The 23,870-nt window shown below is 39.4% G+C and overlaps 1 protein-coding gene across 7 annotated transcripts in view; it reads right to left on the bottom strand.

The window, feature by feature from the left end:
* cip2a (cellular inhibitor of PP2A) overlaps nucleotides 1-20,998 on the bottom strand; it is a 58,342-nt gene extending 37,344 nt beyond the window's left edge. Inside the window, exons 1-7 of one of the 7 annotated variants that reach the window (XR_007956182.1) lie at nucleotides 20,917-20,998; nucleotides 15,977-16,080; nucleotides 13,887-14,034; nucleotides 11,320-11,429; nucleotides 7,464-7,558; nucleotides 5,048-5,144; nucleotides 2,379-2,501 (exon numbers count right to left, since the gene is read on the bottom strand). Coding sequence is in view for 1 of the 7 variants with exons in the window: in XM_052013907.1 (XP_051869867.1) it covers nucleotides 2,379-2,501; nucleotides 5,048-5,144; nucleotides 7,464-7,558; nucleotides 11,320-11,429; nucleotides 13,887-14,034; nucleotides 15,977-16,080; nucleotides 20,189-20,195 (684 nt within the window). In the remaining 6 variants the exon portion in view is untranslated. Of the gene's footprint in view, nucleotides 1-2,378; nucleotides 2,502-5,047; nucleotides 5,145-7,463; nucleotides 7,559-11,319; nucleotides 11,430-13,886; nucleotides 14,035-15,976; nucleotides 16,081-20,188; nucleotides 20,224-20,310; nucleotides 20,505-20,916 lie in introns of those variants that run through there. The other 6 variants (XR_007956183.1, XR_007956181.1, XR_007956184.1 and 3 more) reach the window with 6 other exon arrangements.
* Nucleotides 20,999-23,870: the final 2,872 nt, after the last annotated feature.

Here is a 23,870-nt window from a genome sequence, read left to right as displayed (position 1 = left end):
TGTGGACTCACCTCAGCACATCACAGAAACCAGCCTCCCCTCCATGCACTCTGTCTATACTTCTCGCTGTCTCAGTAAAGCAGCCAGCATAATCAAAGACCGGACCCAAATATTCTCTCTTCTCCCCTCTCCCATCAGGCAAAAGATACAAAAGCTTGAAAGCACATACCACCAGGCTCAAGGACAGCTTCTATCCTGCTGTTGTAAGACTATTGAATGGTTCTCTAGTACAATAAAATGGACTCTTGACCTCACAATCTACCTCGTTATGACCTTGAACCTTATTGTCTACCTGCACTGAACTTTCTCTGTGACTGTAACACTTCATTCTGCATTCTGTCATTGTTTTACCTTGTACTACCTCATTGCACTGTGTAATGAATTAATCTGTATGAATGGTATGCAAGACAAGTTTTTCACTGTTCCTCGGTACATGTGACAGTAATAAACCAATTTATTTATCCAATTTAAAACACTTTTAACATTATCGGGCCACATTTCTGCCAAAAATACATACTACTCTTGCAGTTTTATGGGCATCCTAATGAGTCCCAATGGGCATCCAGCTCATCACCACCTTTCTCAGCTCTCACTACTTAGATACCAATCAAATCGCTTATCTGATATCCAAATTATAAAATGCAAAACTCCTTCCCATTAAGCACTTGGAAAAGCAAAGCTATTGTTCCCCTCCCTCCCATGAGGCCCAGATCTCCACCATCACAAGGAATTCTTTCCTTTAGCCTATTTACACTCTCTTTTTTGATACTGTTAGATTATTTCCATTTTAGTGCCCTAAGTAATCCTCTTTCAAAAGAGCCCCCTTCCATGTCTATATTGTTTGGCTCAGCTGTTAAAAGAAAACCCAGCTCGAATATTCTAATCCTCTCTTGCCAGCATCTTCTACCTTCCATAAACCTGCACTCTGTTCGCATCTTAACTTGCACCAACTGACATTCACCTTTGTTGGGAATATATTGAACCATTGCCCCAATGCATTTTTTTTTCTATCCTTGAATCCTCATGTCCTCAGCCTTTCTGTATTATCCTCCAGCCTTTTATCCTCCCTGCAATTATTTATATAATTCTTGTATGCAACCCCATATTCTTACTTCAGTATTGGTGTTTCAGCCATCCAAGCCTTTAGTTGTGGAATTACCCTGTCAAAAATTCTCTGCCTCTCTTCCTTTATGCTGTTGATAGTGAGGGGTTACAATGGGTGGGTGCTTCGAGGAAGTGAGGAGGTGGTAGTGAACAAAGATAAGTGGAACTGAGCATACACTTGTGTATGATGTATAGACAGCTACTAACGTACATATCCATCTATGTAAGTGTTAATGTCCATGTAATAGAGGCCACCTCCAATCATCTTGGATCTCAGGCCACTCTGTCAAGCCTTTATAGTTAATAGTATGTAATAGATGGTTTAAAGACATCATACACAGGCCACTTTCCCTCCTCAGTATGAAGTTCAAAATCTGTAATGTCAGGATCCACGTGCAGAGTCCCAACGCCAACAAACCTTAACATTGATCCACTATAAAAGCCCAAGAACTGAGCTGTTTTAACACTGACATCACCACCCTGAGTGAGACACAACAGGCAGGAGACAAACAGCTCAAAAAATAAAGCTGACGGATACAGCCTTTTCTGGAAAGGTCAACCCCAACAAGGGATGGGCAATATCCATCTGACTTGTAGGAAACCCTAGTCCATGATTGTTCAAAACTGGAATACATGTGAGGATTTCAATCAATTTGTCATGTGAACAAAGCATAAATGAATACTACTTCCAAAGCATCCACTCTGTCAAGTTCCTCCTATCAGTATACAGCAGCCTCATCAGCCACCTCAGAATCCACAGGAGTGGAACTCTCAATCCCAAGGGACAAACTAAGAAGGCTATTTTTGACCAATCTTTCTCACATTTCAGTCAGTACACATTTTCTACAGATTGCATTCCTGTGCAAAGCCTTTCAAATTTTTACTGCTTTATAATGTGGTATATAAATACGTTCACATTTCCTCATGTTGTATGTGCAATTACACTTTCAATGTTTTAAAGGCACACTCATCTAAGTAGAATTGAGAAGCATCCTAGCCAATCAACAGAACAACTAAATTGCATGATGCATTATGTCTTTCAAGCCAAAAAATTTTAAGCAAAAGAGATTATGTAGGACCAAGGAAAGGAAATTGCTCAAATAAAATCACCAAAAAGAATAGGCCTACAGTTGATTACTAATCTTGATGTTTAGTATGATTATGAAATAATCCAGAAAAAGATTAAAACAAGTCAATGAAAATATATAAAAAAATAATAGTATTCATTGCTAAATAATGAGCAACAGATTATTAAAAGACATTTCAGCTCTTACCTTCTCTCCCACCTCTTCATTAAGAGTTAGACTTGATAGTATAGAAAGTGCAAAAACCACCACTGTTAAGCTGCTGTGAGCTAAGAATTTAATAAGGGATCGATAAAACCCCTTTATGTAATTCTGCAGAAATGAACAAAAACATGAGAAAGTTGAAATGGGTATTTATTCAGCTGCTGATCAAGCACTGCAAAAATCTTTTACTGTAATGGTACCTTTAAGTTGTATTTATTTGAATATTTAAAATCAAAATCTTGGAAAAAGAAATGTTATTACTTAATTCAAGATGGATCCCCTCCTCAACTGAATAATGAATATTTAACAGTGACTAAAAAAGTGCCTGAGAAACTGAGGGCACCAGGTATGGCAATGCTATTAAGCAAAATGAATCATTTTTATGAGACGGAAGTTTCAAGTGCAGATTAAGCATGTGGTAGAAAAACACTGCCATTCACAAAAAATAAAAGATGAAATTTATTAAGAACATTATAGGGAAATGAAAATTATACTACAAAATTTAACAATTTAGCTGCCAACTTAATGGGATATACCAAGAATCACTGCCAATTACCAACAGAATTTTGCACCAAAAAGAAATAAAGAATGAAGTAGTTTTGCAAAGCTAGTTCAAAGGGGCTATAAATACTAATCTCTCTAGGCTAACTATTCTGCTTTTCCTGAAAAGGTTAATAAAACTCACAGAATTTTGAACCATAGATTCAAAGGTTATGCAATTGATCAGCTGCTTTAAAAGTCACTGCTCAGCAAATTCTGGATTAAAATATGAGGAAATAATGTTGTAGAAATTATCAATACCTGCATATATCAAGGAATTTTAAGTCACGTCAATGCTTTTCTAAAATTAAGCTCAAAGCCAACAGTACATGAGCAATGAAAAAATTCAGGCAAAATACTAAGCCAAGAAGTGAATTACTGCCATAATTTACTATCACATGATTTGGAGGGTGGATGGGGGACAGAAAAAGTATTGCTGGTGATCATGAATTCCAACATCCACCACAGTTTTACGGCTCTGCTTTTCTCATGGCAGAAATAACAAAATTGCTTGAACAATTGATTCTGCTTTTGAAGAACAAGTAACAATGGAGTTAGCAATAAGTTCCCAACATCAAAATATGTTGATTTAGCCTTTCTTTTGCCAAACAGGTCAATTGTGACCTAGCCAGTGGATGCTAGTGGATTATGCAACAAATCAATACTAGAATGCTTGCTGCAAGCAGTGATTATCACGCATGAGGACAGTATGCTATTTAAATTGGTAACTACACACTGTGATTCTAAAAATGAAAATCATAAAATGTGCAGATAATGGAACTCTGAAATAGAAACAGAAAAGATTGTGGGGCATGCCCTGCAGGCCACATTATAAGAGTAGAATAAAAACTAAGCCAACATGATGTATTAAAAATATGGAAAATGCTGGAAAAACTCAGCAAATCAGGCAGCATCTGTGGAAAGAGATACAGTTAATGTTTCAGATGAGGAACCCTGCATCAGACCTGACAAAGAGAGAAGCTAGTCTAGGGGTAGTAGCAAAGGTGGAGGAGACGGAATGCTTTGAAAGAAGACATTCTTCCTCATCTCAGTCCTAAAGGGATGCTCCCTATTCTAAGACTATGCCCTCTGGTCCTGGACTCTTGAAGGGGAACACCTTCCTGATTTTATCTAACAAGGCCTCTATGAATCTTATGTTTCAATAAGGTCACCTCCTATTCTTCCTGAACTGTTCACCTTTTCCTCACAAGACAATGCCTCCATACCGAGGATCATCTTAACTGAATCTTAACTTAATCTTAACATACTCTCTGAACTGATTACAATAACATATTTTTCCTTAAATAAGGAGGACAAAACTACACTCAGTACTGTACATGTAATCTCACCAGTGACTTGTACAGTTGTAGTAAAACTTCCCTACTTTTATTATCTAATCTTTTTAAATAAAACCCTACATTCCATTAACCTTCCCAATTCTCTGCTGCATTTCTATTCCATGCTTGAGAACCCTTCCCCAAATTTATTTGTACTAAAGTTTTCTGAAAGCTTTCTCCATTCAGATACTAATTTGCTTTATGATTCTTCTTTCCGAAGTGAACAACTTCATATTTTCTCACGTTATATGCCATTTGCCAACTTTTTACACTCATTTAACCTCTCTTTGCGAACTGCTTATATCTTAAAAGTTTGCCTTCCCACCATCTTTATATCATTCGCAAATGTGGTTACATTCAATTACTTTCTCTAAATAACTAGTTCGTATTGTAAAAAGCTACTGTCCCAGTACTGATTTATATGGCAGTCGATTGGGTTACAAGTCTCTAATCTGAAAATTAACCCCTTATCCCCACTCACTGCCTCCTATCAGGCAATGTTGAACATTTTATAGGTTAAATAAAATGAACAATTCTTAGATGATGTAATCCACAATAAATAATTATGAAATGTTTCAACGCTACAATATTTGAAAAGTGTTCAATTATTGGGTTGCTGAAATGTGTTCTGGTACTGTGTCCTTAAAATTGCTCAATGCAAAGTACTAGCAAATACCATTTCTTTGAATCAAGAATATGAATAGACTTTACATTTAGATTTACCACAGTATAGATTTCAGTCCAGTATATTCAAACAGAAAAATAAAAATACCTTACCAATGATTTTATATAGGCTTGGACAGAGAGGTTGTGGCGACAAAGGTTTGCCATCAATCCTAGACATGGTAAAGTGAGGTCATCTTCTGGCGCTTGACTGTGTTAAAATAAAATTCACATTAATTAATTCACACAATATGAATTTACTGAAGGTAGTTTACATTAAAGTAACATGTGGCTGACTGTACTAAGAAGGTTACAGGAGAGATAGCAAATAAGTGTGAGCTTGCATTTGTATAGCGCCTTTCACAAAACCCAAGACATCTTCTATAGTGTTGCAATCAACTAATCATTTTGAGTTCTCTTTTGGTGTGGTCAATCATGCCGTATAAGAATCCACAACAGCCAATTTGCTCATAGTAGCAATAGGATGTCAACCAGATATTCTGCTTATACTGATGTTGACTGAAGGATACATATTGGCTAGGGATAATTTCCCTGTTCATCTTTGAAATAGTGTCATGCGATCTTTTATGCCCACCAGACAGCAGGCAGGTTCTCAATTTCATGCATCATCCAAAGACCACACTTCCAAAAGTGCAGCACTTCCACAGTACTGTACTAGATTGTCAGTCAAGATTTTTGTGTTCAAGACTCAAAAATGACACTGTAAAGTAAGAAGAAATTATGGATGGTGGTCACCAAGTCATGCATTTGGTTCCATTGGAGAAACAGGCATGATAATAAATATTAAATGAGCCATCCATGAGCTATGATTTCTAACTTGGTTACACTTTATGCAATTAACCAGCTGATGTTGCAATTAACCAGCTGATGTTCTTGTTATGGTACAGTTGTATACAGCCTGACATTGAACATATTTAAATTAGAGGCTTCCTTCACGTACATTGAATAAAGCAGAATATTATTTAGGTAGCACAAAATTAACATCTGCAATATGAAAGAAACACACAGTATGACCAGGACATGTATACAGTATGAACCAACAATACCTTTCAAGTATTGAACAGGAGTTAAGGAAGAAATCCATTAATAGTTAATATTATTAACTTTCCTTTAATGCACCATGTATTTAGGTAGCTTCACAGATGATTGAAAATAGCAAGCTGAACTTCTGTACATTTTTTATCTAGCTTGGATAATTATATCTTACAGAACTGTTAATAAAGTGTAAAGCCACACACCTTTTCTTGTCATTTTGACTATCTAGCATCCAAATTGGTAAATAACATTCTACTTTGTATGGGTTCCTCAATATATAATTTCCAAAGAATTACATAGAATATAAATCACGCAGAAAATGGTCTTTGGCCCAATAGGGTCCATGGTAGGGATTATGCTCCATTTGACTCCTGCCATCCTTCCTCACAAAGCTACCAAAAAAACATTTTGTTCCCTTGTCCCTGATGTACTTAAGTAAGCCCTTCATATTTACCTCAACTACTCACCATGGTTATGATTTTCACTCACCCCCCAACCCCCTCTAAAATGAGCATTTGACTTCTTGGTGATCTCTCATTTGCCCCATGTGGAAATAACACCCTAATAGATCACTCCTTGGTCTTTATTTTCAATCCTGATAATTCTGATATTTTCTGGAAATTCTTTTTTGCACACCTACATTCTTTATATCTTTCTGCAATATAGGGACCAGAAATGCATACAGAACAAATGTAGTTTGGCCAAGCTCTTATGCAAGTTTTTCAAAATTACTCTTCAATTCTAGAAATAAATCCAAATGCTTAATTTACTGTTATGGTCCATTAGCAGTGTACTTATACTGATTTGTATTTTTCTTTACTTTAAATAACATTGTAACAATATTTTCACATTCTATTCCAGCCATTCCAAATTTAGAGCTATTGACTTTAATAAAATGTGCCACTTAAGGTGCTCATTAATTAACCAGGAAAGGCAGCTCCATTTCTTTAGTCTGGATTGGAAAAAAGTGCACTCAAAAGGTTAATGAGGACAAGGCAACAAAAAAAACAAGAACGAATCAGACATGCAAGATACTTCCAACATCTTTGACCAGAGAAGATATAGCACTCTACATAGACCAAATATCAGATTGGATGAATTTGTAACAGTATTTATGATAGTGAACATGTAGTTGTGCAATTATATTTTCAAAAGATTTAGAAAGGCTCAATTGGAGATAAAAGAATTCATGTTTAAGGGATAATGATGATCTCATAAATATTGAAGACAATGAAGAAAAAAGGACGTTGATTTCACCAGCCAAGCATTAACCAAGGAGTAGTTGGATATTCAGCAATATTCAGCTGAAAGATGTTGGATATCAAGGAGGCATTAACATGGAATCGGAGATGGACTAATAATTAATTAAGAGATTTGAGACGGAGAGTAAGAATTTCAAAAGGATGGAAATATCAAAGCTTCATAATTTATCAGAGTTGTTCAGTTTAGGTTCATAAAGTTGTTACAAACTTACATATGTTTCACCAGAAATGCAATCAGTTCATCAACATTTGTACTACAATGAAAAACTCTGGTGTTGTAAGTTGCTTTCTGTAGAAGCTGCAGGCTCTGTTGAAAATGAAATAAAGAATAATTGATTAATGATCAGATCTGTGCAATCCACATAAACTTGAAAAGCAATGAAATATATTTTTCCTGGGCTGAAATTTGAACTTATTTTCAAGGGCAAGTTATGCTTGGCCACAAATCTTTGCTGGAAAAAGAATTATATTTATGGCATGCACTTTCAAAAAAATTCACATTTCTGAAATGCCTTTCATACAGTAGAAATGCTTTGGGAAGTCAGGAAGTGAATCACTCACTCTAGGATATTTAGCTTGTGACCTGCTTTTGCAGCCACAGTCTTTATATGTTGGTCCAGTTAAGTTTCTAATCAATGGTGATGGTAACGATAGTGAATGTTAGTTATTTTTCTTGTTAGAGGTTGTATTTACCTGGCACTCAACAAGAACAAATGTTATTCGCTATCTATGAGTTCTTGGATGTTACTTGCAAGCATGGACTGCTTCATCTAAAGATAAATAATAAAATAGAATGTCCCATGCATAACTCAGTAACAAGACAACCCATAAATCTGAAATTTTGCATGTTAGGTTTAGCATAAAGATGTGCTAAACTCTAAACCACACTCTTAGTTTTTTCTAAAACTCTCATAGGAGGCCCTCCAAAGCCCAAAGAGGGACTAATTTTAATTTTCCCCATTAAAAACTGATGAGATTCTTTTCAAGTCTATTTTTGAAGTACCAAATATTTGGGTGGACTTGACCAAAGTACTTTAAGTTGACGAGAACCATAAAGAGAAACTGAAAATTAGTGCACTGAGCTTCTGCAGGAGACCAGGTATGATTTAAACCAGTTAGACAAATATATCCAAGAGAAAGAACTGTTTAATGAGTAACAATGAAATGTTTTAGATACTATTAGAGGTTGTTTATGATGACCTAGGAGTCATTTTTTTTTGGATGCTCCTGGTGAAATGGGAAAAACTTTCCTTATTAATCTACTAATCAAAGAGAAAACATTATTGCCTCGGCCATGGCATCATCGGGCACTACTTCAACACTTTGGATAGTGGGAAAACTGCACATTCAGCTTTTAAACTCCCTTTAAATTTGACAGCTGTGGAGAGTCCAACATGTAACATTGGTCAGACAACTGTAAAGGAAAAAATTCTAAAAGATTGTAAACTTATTGGATGAACAAACAATGGCTCACAAAGCAGCCATTGAAGCACTAGATTGAAATTTGCAAGATCTTAGACACAATAATAAATTAAAGGGATGTGTTACTTTAGTGCTAGCTGGAGATTTTCGTCAATCGCTGCCAGTAATTCCGCAAAGTACTGAAGGAGACAAATTAAAAGCCTGTTTTAAAGCATCATATATTTGGGAAAATGTTAAACGATTACACTTGAAAACCAATTTGTGGATGCATTTGACAGGCGATCCATCTGCAAGAGAGTTAATTTCGAATTTATTCAAATTAAGAAATGGGGAAATCAAACATGAAGACTTTACAGGAAAGATTTTGATTAAAAAAATCCTGGGACAAATTGTTACATCACTTCATTATCAGCGGCAAGCTGTTTTCCCAAATGTCAATCAACACTATTTGAATTAACAATGGTTGCGTGAAAGAATGATTTTAGCACCAAAAAATAACACAGTGCAGGCCATGTGTAAAGAGCTTATTTCAAAGCTTTCCAGACAACCTGTACAGTATAGATCTATTAACAGTGTAACAAGACATTGAAGAAGTTGCACATTTTCTTGTTTAATTTTTAAACTCTCTGTCATCACTCGTTGTGCCATCACATAATCTTGACTAATAGGAGTTCCAATTATGCTACTCAGGAATTTTGATCCATCAATAGTATGCAACAGTGCACGGTTATCAGTTCAAAGATTACTACCACATGTAATTGAGGTTACAATGATGACAGGTGATGCTATTGGGGAAAATGGTTTCATCTCTCGGCTACCAATTATCACATCTAATCTACTCTCTCAATCCAAGCAACTTCAGTTCCCTGTTCAATTTAGTTTTGCTAGGTACCGAGATACAGTGAAAAGCTTTTGTTTGCTGGCCATCCAAACAGATCATTCCATACATTATCACATCAAGGTAATACAAAAGGAAATAAAAAAAACAATACAGAGTATAGTGATACAGTTACAGAGAAAGTGCAGTGCAGCTAGACAAATAAAGTGCAAGGGTCATCGACAAGGCAGAAGAGATCAAGTGATCATCTTTAGCATATAAGAGGTCCCTTCAAGAGTCTATAACAGTGGGACAGAAGCTGTCCTTAAGCCTATTAAAGGTTGTTATTATATTTGCTTCCACCACCTCCGCTGGCAGCATGTTCCAGGCACCCATGACCCTCTGCATAAAAAAAAATTGCCTCACAGATCTCCTTTAAGTCTTCTCTCTTTGCCCTCTAGTATTTGATATTTCTACCCTGGGAAGAAGACTCTATTTACCTCTCATAATTTTATATACTTCTATCAGGTCATCCCTTAGCCTTCAATGTTCTAGAGAGAAAACAATCCAAGTTTGTTCAACCTCCCCTATCCTGGTGATCCTCTTATGTACCCTCTCAAAAGCATCACCATCCTTCCTGTAACACAGCGACCAGAACTGCACCACACTCCAAATGTGGCCTATCTAAAGTTTTATATAGCTGCCATGACTTCCAAACATTTACATTTACTTATAAAAGCTGATCACAGTCCACTAGCAGTCTCCACCTTCACCCTTCCCAACCCCTCCTGGCTCCATCTTGCTCCTTTTTTTGTCTGCCTCCATCTATCATGTCTCCCAACTCCACCTTCCCCTTCCCTACCTGGCTTGATTTACCTGTCATCCTTCTACACCCCCTCTCCCTCATCAGTCCACCAATCATCTCTGGCCTCCATCTCACCACTCCCCCTCCCTTCTGCCCATTTCCCCTCTGCACTCTCAGTCCTGATGCTGGGTTTTGACCCGAAACGTTGACAATTTCCCTCCCCCGCCCCAAGATGCTGATTAACCCGCTGAGTTACTCCAGCAAATTGCTTGTTGCTCCACTCTCTAGCATCTGCAGTCTCGTGTCTCCAATTTTTATACTCATTGCCCTGATCAATAAAGGCGTGTATGCTGTACACCATCTTTCCCATCCTATCTACTTGTGTTGCTAATTTCAGGGAGCTATGGATTTGCACCCCAAGATTCCTCTGTACATCAATGTTCATAAGGATCCTGCCACTTACTATATACTTTCCTCTTACATTTGGCTTTCCAAGGTGTAACACCTCACACTTGTCTGGATTAAACTTCCATCTGTTATTTCTCCATCCATATTTCCAACTGATCTATATCTTGCCAAATCCTTTGACAACCTTCTTCACTATACATAACTCCACCAATTTCTGTGTCATCTGTAAACCTACGAACCAGCCCACTCATTTACCAGGAGTGCTATAAAACCTGATTGCATGGAAATAAATACAAACATCAACATTGCCAGCAACATAACCCAAGCAATGCCAGGTACAGCAGCTAGTTACTCAATAAGTTGTGAATCAAAAAGAACGCTGCACAAGCACAATCAGCAAATATTTTCACTCCTGACCTTATCATAAAGGGAATGTATTAACAGCTGAAGACCGAACAGCAATGCAGGTATACTTGCTGCCTAGATTGCAACAATTCAAGAAGGCATTCAATGACCACCTCCTTAATAGCAGTTAGGGGCAGGAAAAAAAGGTGGTCTTGCAGTAATGATCATATCCATGAATGTTTATAGAATGTCAATTATACTGGATTCTTACCTGCAATACCACTTGTTCTTTGGGAGTTGTACTGTTATGATGAACCACTGCTGCAAGTGCACTGATAAGATTGTATGTGTGCAATGTTTCTCTGGTCTCATTGCCTGACGCTAGAACAGAAAAAGGAAAATAATGAAAAATGGAAACTCACCTGAAGTATAATAGTGGGAAATAATCAAAAATGTCACTCCTACAATTATAGGTCGAAGCAATGACAATTTATACATTGAACAAATAAAATACCACATAAAAGTACAACTTCCATCATGAGGATGTGATATTAACTTTTATCATAGAGGGATTACAAAGTGCATCTAGATACTGGCACACATGGCTCATCCTCACACATCTCTCAGGGACTGCTTACAAAGTCATAGAAATTTAGAATTGTTACTTCTTTGAGGAGAATTGTTACTTCTTACTTCTTCTATAAGGCTTGGTAGAAGAAAAAAGTAATAACATTAAAATAGTAAAAAAAAATGCTATTTTCTAAAGAAACTAATATTGAAACTCCAAATCAAATATGTAAAAAGAAAAATTAATTTATAATTAAACAATTTAGAAGGGAAGTCTTATGTGATTTTTGCATTGCGATTTGTGTTATACTGAAAGTCACCTTTTTATTCAGAAAGTTTAAAACATACTCAAGAAAGTCAAAGAAGGATAAATTTTAATCTAATTCAATCCCCACCATAAACACACAAAACAGACCCTTGTATTTTTATATCTTTCTACACTTCTCTATATTATTCATCATTCCTAATTCAAATTATTCAGAGTCAGGTTACAGCACACTACAACTTCAAAAGTATCCTTATTCATCTCAATATCCAAGTAACTAAGTAATCTTTTTGGAATAAAACACACAGCTCAACCTTTTAATGCTTTACTAGCTACAAGCCTGCTCCTTGAAATTCTTCCATCTTTATTAAGGAGTAAAATACTAGATCATCAAACTTGCTTTACACACACCAAGAACAAGTAACTCCATGTTTTAATTCTCCAAGGAAAATTAATTAAACGTAATAATCAATAATGATTCCTTTATAATCAATGTACCATTCCTTTTTAGAATATTTAGTTTGTATTATACCTTAGCACTGTGGAGAAAGGAAGGAGAATTCAATGTTCAGGTCATCAGGTTGTAGACTCCCTCAGCCTCCTCCACTGCTAGGGTGAAGTCAGACACAAACTAGAGGAACAGCATCTCATATTCTGCCCGGGTAGTCTACAACCCGACAGCTTAAACAAAGAATTCTCCAATTTTAGGCAACCTGCTCCCCCTCTGTCTCGTTTCTCTTCTCTCCTGCTGATCTACCCAATTCTTCCTACACAGACCCCACCAACACCCCATTTTTTCCCCACTCCATCTGCCCATCACCCACATGCTCCTCCCACTGGGTACCCTGCCCACACTGTTCCAATCTGCTCACCCCACCTCCCTTATTTGGTTCAATGCTCGACCGTCCTTTCCTAGTAGATTCTATCATCTGCAGTCCTTTGTTGCCTCCACCTCTCATCACTGTCGCTATTACCATTCTTTCCTCCTCCATCTGCTTATCACCCTCCTCACCTGGATCCACCTATTGTTTGCCAGGTCTTGCTCCACCCCTTCCTCTCACCTCTTTATAATGGCTATCTCCTCTCTACTCTATCAGTCCAGATGAAGGGTCTCAACCTGAAACATCAACTGTTCATTTCCCACCACAGTTACTGCCTGACCCGCTGAAGTCCTTCGACAGATTGGTTTTTTTTAAATGCCAGATTCCATGCTCCTGTGTCTCCAATGCTTCTTCCTCCCTCCCTTGCTTTTATAATGCTAACATTTATCTCAAAAGCAATATTTGCCTTCAGTCTGCAAAGGATACACTGTGGTTCTCAATTTTTTTCCCCATAACTAGGCCGCAGGAAAATGAAAGTCTAATTTTGTGTTTCACAGAAGTTATTTTATATCTATTGTTTCCGTTTGATTTAATGTATTTTCTAGTTGCTCATCCCTTTCTGAACTTGCATCTGCTCCGTTTTACTACTTGCAATATTACTAAATCATTCTCCAAAATTCTCCTCCCCTCCCCTTTTAAATTTCACTAATCCCATGAATATGATTCTGATCGTGGTTTCACATCACTGCATTCAACACTAATACATATTTTGTACCCCATAGTGCATATTGCATAAATTTCGACATTAGGCACCAAGTGATTTAATCTTGTTATTTTTTTTTAAACACACTCGAGCCAGAAGTGCACACCTTTTCTCTGAAGAGATACTGTTTTTTTTTTACAGCAATTGTTTTGAAAATGATTTTTTGGAGAATGTTGAAATTATTAAGTATACTCCTTCTCTCTATATATTTACACAGGTCTGAACAAGTACATGGCTGCAATTTTACTTGCAAGCATGGAAGAGCTGTCAAAATAAGACTTAATTTGACTAACAAATCTTAATTTGGTAGTGTAAAGTCTACAATATCACCATATTACATTTCTGTGAAAATAAGTCATGAAAAGTAAATGAGTTATACTGCAAGACAATATTCAACTTAATCTAACAAAATAAAGTAATACCTAGTTGGGTGAGTAATCCTATAATTTTCAGAGTCAGTGTCGCTTTTATGTTAGGATCACCAACAAGCTCCACAAGACTATTCAGACATTCACTTGGCAAACTTTGATTTGTTGCAAATACATGTACTGCTTTCATTCCACAAATTACCTACAAAGAAAAAAAGATCAAAATTTGTTTAGCTTAACATTTCTAGACTAGAAATGTTTCATTTTGCAACAAGGACAGTGCACGTAGCAATATCCTGGAATCTTGCAATCTACTTATCCAAAAGATTCCAAGCAAAATCATAGAATAATAGAAATTTTAAGACACAGAAGGCCATTCAGAGCATCATTTCTGCACTACCCAGCCTAATCTGACATTCCACCAATAGGCCTATAAGCCTGCAAGTCATGGCTCTTCAAGATGCATTGAAATATTTTTAAGAACATAAGAAACAGGAGTCAGTCATTCAGCCCCTTTTGCCCGCTCTACATCCAAGACCATGACTGATATGCTACTTCAGCACTAGTTTCTGCACTAATCTCACTAACCTTTTGATTCCCTAATATCTAGTAACCCATCAATCTCTTTCTTGAACATATTCAGGGGCTCAGTCTCCAGAACCCTCTTAAGCAGAGTTCCAAAAGTTCACCGCCACCTGCATGATGAAATTTCTCCTCACTCATCCTGACTGGCTTTCCCATTGTTTTGTGACTGTGGATTCCTTGTCCTAGACACCCAACCATGGGAAATATCATCCTTAGATCTGTAATCAAGACTCTTCATGTAAAGATATCGAAGCACTTTTTTAAAACGTGGGATGGATTTTTGCCTCTATCATCCTTTCAGGCAGTAATTTCCCCCCACCTCCCCAATCTCGGTGAAAAACAAAACCCCTTCCTCATCTTCTCTCTAATCCTTCTATCATTCATCTTAAATTTATGCCCACTGCACCCCTGGTTTTGACAGCCTCTGCTAAGCGAAATAAATTCTTCCCATCTTTCCTCATAGCTGCAATTTTCCAGTCCAGACAATATTTTGTAAAACTCCTCTGTAGCCTCTCCAATGCTATCACATCATTCCTGTGATGTGAAATAAAGTCAAACTTCCATTTGATGTCAACTAGTACACTGAGATTTGTAATGTGCTGGTATCAAATTCCATGACTTCATTTCCTGTTTAGGAAAGATAAATCAGCTGTCTTTATATAAATTCTTCCTTTACTCTCATCTTAATTTTGTCCTTCACCAGTATTAAAAGAACACAGAACTTAAGATATTCTAGTGTTGGTTGGACAATTGAGACCCATAGTTAAAAGATTTGGAGAGGCCTGAGGTTCCATTTATACTAGGTGTGTAATCTGAGACTCAGACAAGAACTTGGATCTCCTGAGACCCTGGTCTCATTTGATGAGCAGTATAAATTCCTATTGGAACTATGGATACTGGACACAAAAGCTAATAGATCTGGAGGTTTCCAAGAAGTTTCTCCCATGAAAAGTCTTAGCAGAAATATCTGTCATGAGCTGGCATTTGCTCCTCAAATACTTGATGGCCCAAAACCTTCTCATAATTGATGGTGACCTTATTTACTTAAAATGGCTTCACTGGAAGCAAAAGAGTGGACAGAATATTTTTCTTTTCTTCCCAACCCACCTACAGCAATGGAAATTTAGCCTTAGAAGAGCAGATGGCTTGGCATAGTGCAAGAAGGTTGCTCATGAAATGCCGCCATAAACATCTGCAGTCACTGTGACTGTGTCATTGATTCCAGTCTTACACAGGGTTCTACTCTGTGATACTGGAGTGGGCACCGTGGAAATTTCAGATCCCAGTATTTAGTAGCATTGAATGTGGGAGTGGAGTTCAGCTAATAATAACTAAATTTTGTCAGATTCAAGGGTAACAGTAGGCAAATATGGAGTTTGATTCAATGAACAATTCCTGTCAGCTGTGAGAGGACTGGGAGGTTATGGGTCCAAGGGATGCAGGTTGGGAGAATAGCAGATAGGAGAAGGGTAGGACAGAGAGAGAGAAAAACAACCAGACAGAAAAGCGAAAAATCAAACTAATTAAATATTTTTTCATACAGTATGTGCTGTACTTACATCCAATTGCCTTTGGATTTGTAAAGCATTGTTTTCAGATTTGGCATTTTTATACTGTGTGATAGCCAGCAACAGGGATTTCATGGAAGAAGTTAGATCCATTTCTAGGCAAATAAAGAGAATTTAAAGCAGATTAATAGAATTCACAATTTTAACAGCATTACTATTAAAGGAGCACTAATTTTAGAAAAACTATTTTCTCACTACAATGTAAAATCTGCACATTCTTAACAAGGCTCCAGGCAATTAGCACAGAGGCCATAAATACATACAAACTGCAGTACAACCAAAAGCCAGACAAGAAGACTTCAGTCTGTTCTTTCCATATGGGATAGGTTTGATTAGACAAGTAATTAGCATTACTCAAGCACTAATTTAGTATTTGGGTACTCTAAAACAGGAAAATGAGGAGGGGGAATGGACTGAGGGCATTGCTCTGCTGGAAGCCAGCATGGACTTGATGGGCTGAACAGCCTCCTTCCTGATGATAAGTAAATTCCCATCTATGATTTCTATGCACATTGGAGAATGAAACATAGAACATAGAGTACAGCACAGGAACAGCCTATCAGCCCACCATGTCTGTGTCAACGATGAGGCCAAATTAAACTAATCCTACCTGCTGTACGTGGTCCATATCCTTCTATTCCCTGCCTATTCATTTGTCTGTCTAAATAGCTCTCATTTACTTCCACCACCCCTGGCAGCATGTTCCAGGCACCTACCACTTTCTGTGCAAAAAACTTGCCACACACATTTCCTTTAAACTCTCTCCCTCTCACCTTAAACCTATGCCCTCTAGTATTTGACTTTTCCACTCTGGGAGAAAGACTGACTATCTAAGCCTTTCATAATTTTATATACATCTATCAGGTCGCTCCTCAGCCTCCAACACTACAGAGAAAACAATCTAAGTTTGTCCAACTTCTCCATATAGCTCATACACTCCAACATCCTGGTGAACCTCTTCTGCACCCTCTCAAAAGCCTCTACATCCTTCCTATAATGTGGCGATCAAAACTGCACATAACAGTCCACATGTGGCCTTACTAAAGTTTTTATACAGCTGCAACATGATTTCCCAACTTTTATACTCAATGCCCCCACCAATGAAGGCAAATGTGCAGTGCACCTTCTTTACCACCCTATCCATTTGTGTTGCCACTTTCAGGGAGCTATGGATTTGCACCCTAAGATCCCTCTGTACATCAATGCTCCTGAGGGTCCTGCCATTTACTGTATACTTTGCTCTTGCATTTGACTTTCCAAGATGCACCCCTCCAGCTGCCATTTATCTGCCATATTTCCAACAGATCTACATCCTACTGTATCCTTTGACAATCTTCCTCACTATCCATAACTCCACAATTTTTGTGTTATCTGCAAAGATACTAATCAGACCACCTACATTTTTATCCAAATCATTTATATATATTACAAACAACAGAGGTCCCAGCACTGATCCTCACAAAACACCACTGGTCACAGACCTCCAGTCAGAAAAACAATGATCTGTCTGGATGGCATGCAAGAAAAAAGGCTTTTTACTGTATCTCAGTACATGTGACAATAATAAACCAATTCCAATTCCTCTACCAATACCATCTGTCTTCTATGGCCAAGCCAATTTTGGATTCAATTTACCAACTCACACTGGGTCCTAATCGACTTAATCTTCTCAACCAGCCTACCATGATGGACCTTGTCAAATGATCTGTTGAATTCCATGTGGACAACATCCACTGTCCTACCCTCATCAATCATCTTTGTCACTTCCTCAAAAAAACTTTATTAAATTTGAGACACAGGACCTCCCTGCACAAAGCCATGCTGACCATCCCTAATAATTCCATCCTTTCCCAAATGTAACTAAATGTGTCCACAAGAATCTTCTCCAATAATTTCCCTACCACTGATACAAGACTCACCAGCATTACAGTTTGTCCCTGTTGCCCTTCTTAAACAAAGGAGCAATGTTGCCTATTCTCCAGTCTCTTGGCACCTCACCAGTGGCTAAAGAGGATTTAAAGATCTCCGTTAAAGTCCCAGTAATTTCCTCCCTTGCTTCCCTCAGTATCCTAGGATAGATCCCATCAGGCCCCGTGGACTTATCCACCTTAATGCTTTTCAAGACACCCAGCCACTCCCAATTTACTTTCTCCAGTTCCTGTCTAATATTGTTCTAATTAGTGTTCCCTCAATTTAATATTTTCACCCAAGCACAAGTCCTATCCTTATCCATAACTATCTTAAAACTTACATAATTATTTTCACTGTTCCCAAAATGCTCCCTCATTGAAACTTCAATTACTTGGCCAGGGTCATTCCCCAATATGCAGTCTATAAAGGCCTTATGCCTAGATGGACTATCTACATATTGTTTCAAGAAACCTTCCTGGATGCACCAAACAAATTTTGCCCTATCTAAGGTTCTGGCATGAAGGGAGTCCCAGTCAATATGAGAATTTAAAATAACTCAGTTGTTTTTACATCTTTCCATGATCTACCTGCATATCTGTTCTTCCAGCTCCCACTGACAATTGGCAGGCCCCATAATAATGATTCCACCTATCTTATTCCTGAGTTCTATCCACATAGTCTCACCGAATGAGCCCTCCAAGATGTCTTTCTTAGTGCAAGCCGTGACATTCTCCCTAATCAGTAATGCAATTCCCCCACCTCTTTTACATCTGTACCATGGAACATTGAGCTGCCAGTCCTGCCTTCTCTCAACTAAGTTTCTGTAATGGCTACAATATTGTAGCTCCATATACTAATCCAGACTCTAAATCATCTGCCTTACCCACTACTCCTTGCATTAAAATAAACACACTTCAGACTATCATTCCTGCCATGTTCATTATCCTGGCCCTGTCTGTTTTTGCTATTAGAAAGTTTAAAAAAGGCTGTGAGTTCAAGTTTATTGTTGTCATAGGCACACATACACAGGGTATAAATGCCATGAAAATTAGCTTTTTGCAGCAGCATTTCCGAGGAGGAATAGGAGTAGTTTAAATAGGCAGTAAAATATAGTGTGGCAACAGTATTCTAGCTTGTGGTGTAACCAATGCTTTACAAAATATTCAGAGGTGCATCTCCTGAGATATGGAAGGGGATCCATATTTCCCATGATCTCCCAATGGATCCAGATTGCCTGGGGATGGAGTGAGGGCTGCGATGACAGGGACAGATTAGTAAAGGAACTTTATCTTCTGGATATTCAGTGCAAGACCCATCCTCTGGTATACTTCAGTGAAGGAATCAACAATGACTGAGAACTTGGGCCAGAAGTGTGTACTCCAGTGCTGTCTGTGTAATGCAATTCTACCTCTAAGGTTATGGTGATCTTGGTGCCTGAGTGGAGATGAAGAAGGCTAAACAGGTTCCTTCTCAATCAAGTGGACTAACTCCACTCTAGTTGAAAGCTTGCTGGAGGAGGGGTAAACTATTGTGGTAAAGAAGATTGAGAAATAAAGATTGGACCAAATGATAGTGGTCCTGTTTGATCCCAATCTACACCTGGATAGGATTAATGGCTGGTTAGGATTATTTTATGTCATGTCATTGTACAGCAGATATGGAATTGTAATTAATTTCTGAGGGCAGATTATTTGAGAAATAGTCTTCACAATTCCTCTAGGTTAATAGAATCTTAGACTTCTATGAAGTTGAAAAAGGTCACAGTGTTTCTGGGATTTGTCACATGATCTTGTATATTATGTCTTTATTGACAGAATCTAGATGGTAACTATATGCTTTTCGGAAATATATTTTTAAAGACTAGACAATGTGTTATTCTGAGAGTAAAAACATAAAATTGGCACTAATTGTGAATGTAGTATAATTACACTAGTATAACCTGAGGGACCTACTCTATTGTTGGCATCTGCAACCAACTCTTCACATTCACTGTGCCGAGGGTCCTCAAACATAACATCTACGTTCAGCAAAATTTTGCTGGTCAGATCCTCACCAACATGAAGTTTTATTCACCCAGCAATCAACAACCCAGTCTGAAATTTTCACCCTTGGTTTCAATCTTTCCATGGTCTCGACTCTCCCCTCAATAATCCTCTATAACCCTCAAGTGACAGTTAATATTGGCTTTGATATAATCACCAAATGTAAATGCTCCGATGCACCTACTGGAATCGCCTTTCTAAAACTTTCCACCTCTATTTCCTACTTTAAGACGCTCAATGAAACCCACACCTTTCATCAAGAGGGTAGCCGTGTATAATCTATCAGTTATCCGTTGTTTAACACGCTTCTCTTTTGTTTTGCAGCTTTAACGGCGCTGCGTGAGTGGAAGTAGTTGGTGCAGTGTAACTCACTGGTGGTCTCCGGAGGCGCGATTGCCCGGCCCGGGTGCGCGCTCCCACCTCCGCCCACGATCACCGGCCTGCAACCGTCACGCCGCCGCGCGCGCTCCCGATCACCGGTCCGCAACCGTCACGCCGCCACCGCGCGCGCTCCCGATCACCGGTCCGCAACCGTCACGCCGCCGCCGCGCGCTCCCGATCACCGATCCGCAACCGTCACGCCGCCGCGCGCTCCCGATTTAAACCGCCGTCACTTCCAACCGCGGCGAAGACGGGGGGGGGGGGGGGGAGGACGGATAGAAACAGCGTAATTAAACTCATCCAGCATCCCCACTGATCCCTGGAATACTGATCTACCACTGGCACTAACTCTTTGGGCAATACTAATCCCGTATCTTCCCTTGTTATAATCAAAATAATCGTAAACACGACAAGTGCGTACAGACCACCCCCCCTCTCCGACAAACACGATTTAAATCATCCAACGGTTTAAACTTCCCGGCACCCGGCTCGCAGCCTCATTCGTTTGCTAAGTTATTTGAAGCTCATCAGTTGGTGCTCAACCCTGAAGAGTATGGGTGAACATCCAACTCCCAAGCACACCTCGCTACCCAATACCTGTAAACTACGGCCAGAAATCTCCTCACAGATAAATCATCCGCTCCAGTTTACGCAACAACTCCAACCATCTGGAGGGACGCCGTAGAACGCATGCGCAGTAGGGAGGGCCGGTGCCGGGGTGTGTTCCCTAACGTCACAATGAGTGCCAAGGTTACTGTTCCCGGGTGTGAAGGAAGTTCTCGGACCTTTAGCCGATTCCCTCTCCACCGACGCTGCCTGACGTGCTGAGCCTTTCCAGCATTTTGTGGTCTTATTTTCGCGCTCCTGCTCTATTAGTTTTGGGAATTCTTCTCAGAGCTGCGTGTAGAGGCATGCACACAGGTCCTTCAGCACACCGAGCCGACAGCGATTATCAGACACCCATTTACGCTAATCATTTTACAATCCCGCCAACTCCCGTCCTGATTCTACCACTCAACTACACACTGGGGGCAATTTACAGTGGCTGATTAACCAATCGACCTGCGTATCTTTGGGGTGCGGGAGGATTGGGAGAAAGCCCCACGCAGTCAGAGGGAGAACATGCAAACTCCAAACAAACAACACAGAAGGTTAGGATTGAGCGCAGGTCACTAGAGTTGTGAGGCAGCAGCTTGGTAAACTGTGCAGCCCTGGGCATTTGGAGGAACAACTGGAAATGGATACATCCGCTGTCTTTTGCAGAGTCCTGGAAACAAACATTAATTTAAAGGCAAAAAGAAAGCCAGTAAATACTAAAAATGTATGACTGTTACAGCCACCAGCAGCACTTGTGAACGTGTATTTTCACTTAAGTAATAGCTAACCAGCATAGTAAGGCAAACCCCAGGCCATTGAAGAACTACTAGAGTGATTATTACTGAGTTATAGTGCAATGATCTCAAAGTTGCAATGACATTGTGTTGGTTCACTTGTGGTTTGGTTAGAAATTGATTATTGCAAACTCCACCCACTTTCACACAGGGGTGCCAGCTCAATATTCATTTGCTTTCTGCCATTCAAACCCTAAACTTCCCAACATTTCAATTCTATTACACTGGAAATAAACCTAGGTGCTTGGTTTATTTTAATATAACCTGACCAACATGCAGCACAACCTGTAATGATTGTACGTTTCTATTCAACCACCCCTTTGATCCATGCCACCTAGACTCACACCTTCCAAGTAATAAGTGACCTCCAGAAAAACAAAGGACTGCAGATGCTGGAATCCAGATGAAAAACACTATGATGCTGGAGGAACTCAGCAGGCCAGGCAGCATCCGTGGAGAAAAGCAGGCAGTCAACGTTTCAGATCGGGACCCTTCTTCAGGACTGAAGATAAGAAAAGGGGAAGCCCAATATATAGGATAGAAAAGCAGAGCAGTGATAGGTGGATAAAAGAGGGGATGTGGGGTGGGCACAAGGTGGTAATAGATAGATGCAGGTAAGAGATCGTGATAAGCAGGTGCGGGGGAGGAGGGGAGAGTCGAAATACTGGCGGATGAGTCAAAGGTAAGGAGAGAAAAAAAGCGCAAACTGGAGGAACAGCACCTCATTTTCTGTCTTGGAACCTTGCAGCCTAACAGCATGAACATTGAATTCTCCCACTTTAAGTAATCCCCACAACCCCCCACTCCTTTTCTTCCCTTTCCTAGCCTTTCTCTCATTTTCTACCCTCCCCTTTTTTCCTCCTTACCTTTGACCCATCCCCCAGTAGATCTGCTCTCCCCTCCTCCCCCGCACCTGCCTATCACTATCTCTTATCTGCATCTACCTATCACCACCTTGTGCCCACCCCACCTCCCCTCCTCCCCTCTTTTATCCACCTATCACTGCTCTGCTTTTCCCTCCTATATATTGGGCTTCCCCTTTTCCTATCTTCAGTCCTGAGGAAGGGCAGAAATGTTGACCCGATACGTTGACTGCCTGCTTTTCTCCATGGATGCTGCCTGGCCTGCTGAGTTCCTGCAGCATCATAGTGTTTTTCAATAAGTGACCTCCCTATTTTTCTTACCAAAATATACTGATCTGCATTTACCTGTGTTGAACTTCATATGCCAATTATTTGCCCATTCTGCAAATGTATTAATGTCATTCTGTAATTTATTGCAGCCCTCCTCAGTATTAACTCTCCCACTCCCACCAATTGGTATCAGATGCAGATATAGAAAATGGGTTGATGATTCTGCATTCCAAAGTATTCATGTAAGTTGTGAACAGCAGTGTGCCCAGCACTGATCCTTGTGGAACACCACTACTGATCTTGAGCTCCTGTTTGCAAGCCATTTCAACTCCCTTCCCCATTCTCACACTGACTTGTCTGTCCTCAGTCTCCTCCACTGCCACGCTGAGGCCAAATACAAACTAGAGGAACAGCACCTCGTATTCCGCCTGGGTAGTCTACAACCCAATGATATGAACATTGAATTCTCCAATTTCAGGAAATCTGGATCCCCCCTCTCTTTCCTTCTCTCTCCTTCTGATCCACCTAGGTCCTCTCACACACACACACACACACACTTTTTTTCCAACCAGCCCACCCCCCCCCCCCATTACCCAGTTTCTTTCCCCTCCTTCACCAAGTTCCATTTGCCCATCATCCACACACCCAACCCATTGGATCCCCTCCCCCAATTATTCCCATCTGCCCATCATCCCTGCCTTCTCTCGTTCCACTCACCACCTTCGCTTCTTATCAGATTCCATAATCTGCAGCCCTTTGTTGTCTCCATTTATCTGTCACTAACTCCCCCATTCCCACCCCACCTGACTCTATCTGCCCATCAACCCCTCCTCACCAGTCACTTGACAGCTCCTGTCTCAATTCTCCCCCCTCATCTTTTTATACTGGCTATTTCCCCCTACAGTCTCAGTCCTGATGCAACATTGTAGCTTAATGAATTTAATTTTTACTTCTAAATTGCAGGTTTTCATTGAGAAACAAATGGCAACAGGAGGACCACCTAATGTACAGTTTCTCTCAGTATCAC

This window comes from Pristis pectinata, chromosome 4, assembly GCF_009764475.1.
Source record: "Pristis pectinata isolate sPriPec2 chromosome 4, sPriPec2.1.pri, whole genome shotgun sequence".
NCBI lineage: Eukaryota > Metazoa > Chordata > Chondrichthyes > Rhinopristiformes > Pristidae > Pristis > Pristis pectinata.
Note: the sequence above shows the minus strand (reverse complement) of the source record. Positions and strands in the feature narration are given on the sequence as shown.